The sequence below is a fragment of the Galeopterus variegatus genome, unplaced genomic scaffold (genome assembly GCF_000696425.1).
Source record: "Galeopterus variegatus unplaced genomic scaffold, G_variegatus-3.0.2 Scaffold506, whole genome shotgun sequence".
In the NCBI taxonomy this organism is placed as follows: Eukaryota; Metazoa; Chordata; class Mammalia; order Dermoptera; family Cynocephalidae; genus Galeopterus; species Galeopterus variegatus.
Window position 1 is genome coordinate 227,486 of NW_007726617.1, and position 5,709 is coordinate 233,194.

General features: G+C 45.1%; 1 protein-coding gene across 1 annotated transcript in view; it reads left to right on the forward strand.

The window, feature by feature from the left end:
- Nucleotides 1-3,838: 3,838 nt before the first annotated feature.
- SLAMF9 (SLAM family member 9) overlaps nucleotides 3,839-5,709 on the forward strand; it is a 6,667-nt gene continuing 4,796 nt past the window's right edge. Inside the window, 1 exon segment of the mRNA XM_008569538.1 lies at nucleotides 3,839-3,862. Within this exon segment, the coding sequence (XP_008567760.1) occupies nucleotides 3,839-3,862 (24 nt within the window).

The window sequence follows — 5,709 nt, forward strand, 5'->3', positions numbered from 1 at the left end:
TCTCTGCAGAGTCCTGTGGTGACGCAGCCAGTCACATGGTGAGAATGGAAAGAACACTTTCACGTGCTCACTTATTCTTTTTATAAAGCCACCAGTCTACTCCTTGATAATCCATTAAGCCTTTAACCTATTAATCCATCAATGGATTAATCCATTTATGAGGACAGAGTCCTCATGACCCAATCACCTCTCAAAGGCCCCATCTTTCAAATACCATATTGGGAGCTTCTGATCAAGATGGCAGAATAGATGGTCCCCGGCGTCACTCTCTCCTACAAATCAACCCATTTACAACTATTAAAAAGCAACAACAGCCAAGGTGGGGCTGCTAGAGCTCAGGGTAAGAGGAAGAGAGATGTGCAGAGTTCATGAAGGCAGGAGAAGCCACAATGAGAGAAGGAAAGGATCACTCCCACCATTTTGAGCTCTGGCGGCTTCATGGCTGGCCCTTGTGAGCACATGGAGCAAGAGCTGGCAAAAGCCTCAGCTGTGCCCTTTGTATGAAATTGCTTGGAGGCTGCTGGGGAGAAGAGGGCCTTGGTGGCTCCCAGGCCAGCAAGATCACTAACAGGGTTTCCGTGGACCCACATAAGAACAAGAAGCTATAGACAACAGAAAAAATGAACCACTCAGAGGCCAGTGAGTCAGTGCATGGGACTGGCACACGGCCTGTCTTATGGGAAGTGTTTGAAGTACAGGCAGTGAGGGAGATGGGCCCAATGGGGAAGTATCGGAGCACAGCATGGACAGCTGATCTGCCCTCCAATCAGCACAGGACCACTCCATGGATACTGGCTGGGAATATAGAACTGAAGAGGGTGCAGTTTGCTGAAAAGACTCAGGCCCAGATCAGAGTTCCCACACAACCCAGGCATACCAGACCTCACAAGACCTGGAAGTACTTACAAGGTCAGCCATTAAAACTTGAGCGGCACAAAAAGCCTTTGCCAGGGAATCAGCAGCAAAGCAGTAGTTTAGCTTAGCTCAACTGTAGGGCTCACGTGCTGGTCACCACAGGAAGTTCCTCCATTTTAGAAGTAAGCAAAAACCAACAAATTAGTTTAAGTAGTGGAAACAGTGAATAATCCAACACAGAACTGAAAGAAAAAACAAAACACTCACAGACCAGAGACAAAATTTGATATTAACTAATAAAGTTCTCACCTCACCAAAGAACACCTATAAAACACAGAAGGACTGGAAGCCCCCTGGGCTCCCAAACCAGGGCTGTGAAGGGGCCAAGGGCTTTGGCTACACCCCCCTGACATCTGCATCCAGCCCAGTGATGACCCAGCTGCTGCTGGAAGCCCTCTAGTCTCCCCTTTCAGAATGAGAGGGGCCCACAGGCCTCGATCATGCCAGGGCCCTGAGGCAGGGAAATGGGGGAAGCCAAACCCAGCCACAACTAGGCAAGCTGCCACCACTGCCCCAGGGCCCTGCTAGGGTCCTGAGGTGCAGAGCTGGGGAATGCTGAACCCAAGCCACAACCAAGTAAAGAGCACACCCAAAACACCATTTTCATGTGGGTAGCCCAGCATAGTCACTGCAATTTCCACGGCTGCCACAAAAGTGGCTTGTCTCTATAGCAGCAGTCACAGCCACCATGCAGATGGCACACCAGACTCTCAACTGCATTGACACAAAGAGAGTCACCAGCAGAGACCAAAAAAAAGAAAACAAAAAGAAGTCCTCTCTCTCCACAAAGCACACTTCACAGTAACAGAAGAAGCATCTGATTTATGATAATAAGGGAGGACTTGGTCACACCTGTCTCAGCACTGGACAGACCATCTAGGCAACAAACCAACAGAGGCACAGTTAATTTATCAGATGGAGAGAACAAATCTATGGTTATTAGTGGGGAAAGAGGGAGGGGAGAGATTGGATAAGGGGCATAAAGAATAAGTATGATTTGTAACAATGAATATGCTACTAAAAAAAATAAATTTTAAAAAATCCAGGGCCGGCCCGGTGGCGCACTGGAGAGTGCGCTGCTTGGGAGTGCGGCAGCGCTCCCGCCGATCCCATGTGGAGACCGGTTCCTGCTCACTGGCTGAGCGCGGTGCGGGCGCAACGCCGAGGGTTGCGATCCCGTTACCGGTCAGTAAAAAAGACAAAAAGGAAAAAAAAAATACAAAACCAAATCAAACCAAAACAAAATCTTTCTAGAAGCCAGCGTCATCATCAACATCACTGAGAGCATTAAAAAAAAGAAAAAAAAAAAGCCAAAAAAACCCAAAAAACAAATACCATATTGGGGATTAAGTTCCAACATGAGTTTGGAGGGACATTCAAACCATAGCACTTGCCTCTACATTATGTTTCCTTTACCGCCTGTACTATATTTCCCCTCCCATCAAAAATAAACTTGAGGAAAATAACTCATAAACGGTTCAACGGTTCTGTAAGCCCTGATGAGCCATCTTCAGTCCATCTTTCTGGCCTCATCCCAGTTCTCTCCCCCACCTCCCTCTCTTGGCCCCACCTTTTCAGGATTCTGTCTGTGCCTCTGTGTGCTCTGTTCTGTCCCACCTCAAGGATCTTGCACAAGCTGAGCCCTCTATGAGGAACACTGTTTTCTCCTGTTTCATAATGACTCCTCTGGGTGCACTTCAACAATCTGTAGACTGTTTTGGTTCTCTCCAAATACCTTCATGGTTCTACCCTTTTAACAATGACACTTAAGAAAGAAAAGAAAAAGGGAAACCATATGTCAATTGCACAGGCCAGCCCAGGTTAGAAAACACATGCACGTCTCAACAAGCTTTGTCTCGAGAGTAAGGGGATTTATTTACTTGTTAATGGCTCCTCCAGGACCATGGCTCTGCTGTGGGGTCCCCATCTTTCCAGATCCAAAGAAAAGCTGAGGAGAAAATTTGAGCAAGATTTGACCCTTTATTATCCCCCCCCCCCACCCATCCTTTTCAACAAAGCAGGGCCAGCTTTTCACAGCTCCCTGTTTTCCAAGGCTGTTATATCCAAATTGTGGTGGTGGTAGTGGGGGGGGGGGCTTATTTCTCATTTGTTTGTTTGCTCTTAAAGACTCAGGCAAAAGAGAGGAGATCTAAATTTTACTGGTAAAACTGCTTTATCATATATAATGATGTCTTAGTGTGATTTTCCCCCAGGGGGCACCCTTAGACAAAAGCGTGGGTAGAGAAAGTCTTTTTGGGAGGTGATCCAAGAAGAAAGAATGAGGAAAATAAGATGAGGAAAGGAGAAAAGCCTATAAAGCTTGTGTTAGTAGTGGATTACTGCTGTGGACAATAGGGGCTTGATTCCTCTGAGCAACCATGGAGAACATGCTTCAGGATTGTCCCATGAAAGAGCAGGGAGGGTGGGACATTTATCTACACTTGGCCACCCACTTGGCACTCCATGTGCTGGAGTACACCCCCTCACACTTCCTGGCTGCTCCTGTGTTTGGGCTGAGTGGCTTCTCACTGCTTCAGAGAAAGCCCTGAAGCAGAAAAGCAGAGACTGCCCAGGGTGCAAACTTCAGGCAGGACTCAGTCATGAAGCTGTCCACCACAGAAGTGTAGAAATCAGGTACATGGACAGGCTGTGCTGCAGGGAACCCTAAGTGTCTGCTACAAGCAAGATGTTAGATGGATCTCTTCCTGCCTTGGTTACATTGAAGTGACAGTGTCACAGGTGTCAGGAGTTCAAAGGTGGTGTGAGAGAGATCTCCCCTTGTGGAATTTGCCATAGGAATTAGGAGAACGTGTGTCATGGCTCTCAGAACCCCATTATCCAGGGATGGAGGGTTGAAGGAGGGAGACTTGGAAATAACTGTTACTTTACGGTGACTCTCAATCTCTCCCCCAAGGGATAGGCGATGTTGCCTCTGACCACCAGCCAAGTGAGGAGGACTTCCAGGAGAGGACTTGGGGAGCTTTGGAAGGTGTGGCTTGTGAATGAAAGTGAGAGTGGACAGGAGCCTAAGACAGGTGTGGAGGCGTTAAAATCAACTGTGGACTAAGAGCTGACTCCAACTAGGGAGCCAGGAGAGTGGTGCCATTTCATAGGTTCTGGAGTCTGTCAGGGCAAGGAATGTTTACGGTGGGCAGCTGAGGGCCACCCATGAGGCACAGTCTGCTTGGTTGTCCTGGGTGCAGTCAAATAGAGGCATTTGGAGGAGTAAGAGGAGAATCACGCTCTTCCTGGGCAGCCCCAGCCAATGACTGCACACAATGCGGATGCTGGCACCTGGACATTCTTGCACGGTGAGGGTACTAGTGCCTGAACCTTCCTGCTCAACACAGGCCTCCTCTAATGGACAGTCTTTGTGCCAAAGCTCCCTGCTGAGTTAGCCGAATTGGAGAGATCTGCATCATGGTCTGAGACTCTCCTTGCTGCACCCTGCTTCCTTCCCCCTTTATCTTTGACAGGGATTACTCCCCATTAAACCTCTTTTACTCCTAATTCCAGCATCTGCTTCTCAGAGAACCTAACTGATATACTCCCCCTTTAAACTCTAAACATCATGCACATTACCTCGTTTTCTTTTTTCTTTGCTTTAATTTAATTTTTAATTTTTCATTAACAAAAAAGTACATATTTATCATGTACAATGTCGTTTTGAAATATGTATGCATTGTGGCTTAATCGAGCTAACTGACATACGCACTCCCTCGCATACTCTTTTTTGTGGTGAGAACACTTAAAATTACCCTTAGCAATTTTAAAGAGTACAATTCATTGTTATTAACTATAGTTATCACATTGCTCAATAGATCTCTTGAACTTATTCCTCCTATCTGAAATTTTGTATCCTTTGACCGACATCTTTCCAGTCCCTCTGCCACCTCCGCTCCCTGCCACTGCCAACCCCCTGGAAATCTACTCTCTACTTGTACGAGTTCAACTTTTTTAGATTATACATATAAGTGAGATCATGCAGCATTTGTCTTTGAGTACCTGGCTCATTCCACTTAACATAATGTCCTCCAGGCTCACTCATGTTGTTCTTTTTAAAGGCTGAGTAGTGTTATATTGTATATACATATACCACATTTTCTTTATCCATTCATTAATGGACACTTAGGTTGATTTCATAATTTGGCTATAATGGATAATGCTACAATGAACATGAGAGTGCAGGTACTGACTTCATTTACTTTGGATGTACAGATGCTCCTTGACTTACAGTAGGGTTATGTCCCAATAAACTTATTATTAATTGAAAATATCATAAGTAGAAATGCATTTAATACACCTAACCCACCGAACATCATAGCTTAGTTTAGCCTTCCTTAAATGTGCTCAGAACACTTATGTTAGCCTACAGTTGGGCAAAATCATCTAACACAAAGCCTATTTTATAATAAAATATTGAATATCTCATGTAATTTACTGAGTACTGTACTGGAAGTGGAAAACAGAATGGCTGTAGGGGTACTCTAAGTACAATTTCTACTAGATGAGTATTGCCTTTGTACCATCATAAAGTCAAAAAATCGTAAATCGAGCCATCATAAGTCTAGGACAATTTGTGTACTCAGTATGGGATTGCTCGATCTAAGTTTAATTTTTAAGTAAATGGGAAGACTACATTAAACATTTTCATACTAGGACTGAAACCTGATCTACAATTAAAAAAAAAATCCAATCCCTGAGGCCTGATAATCATAAATTGAACTTTTAAAACTATTCACTTCATTAGGATCTTCCTCACTTAGCAGATCCTGTTCATCCTCGAGGTCTCAG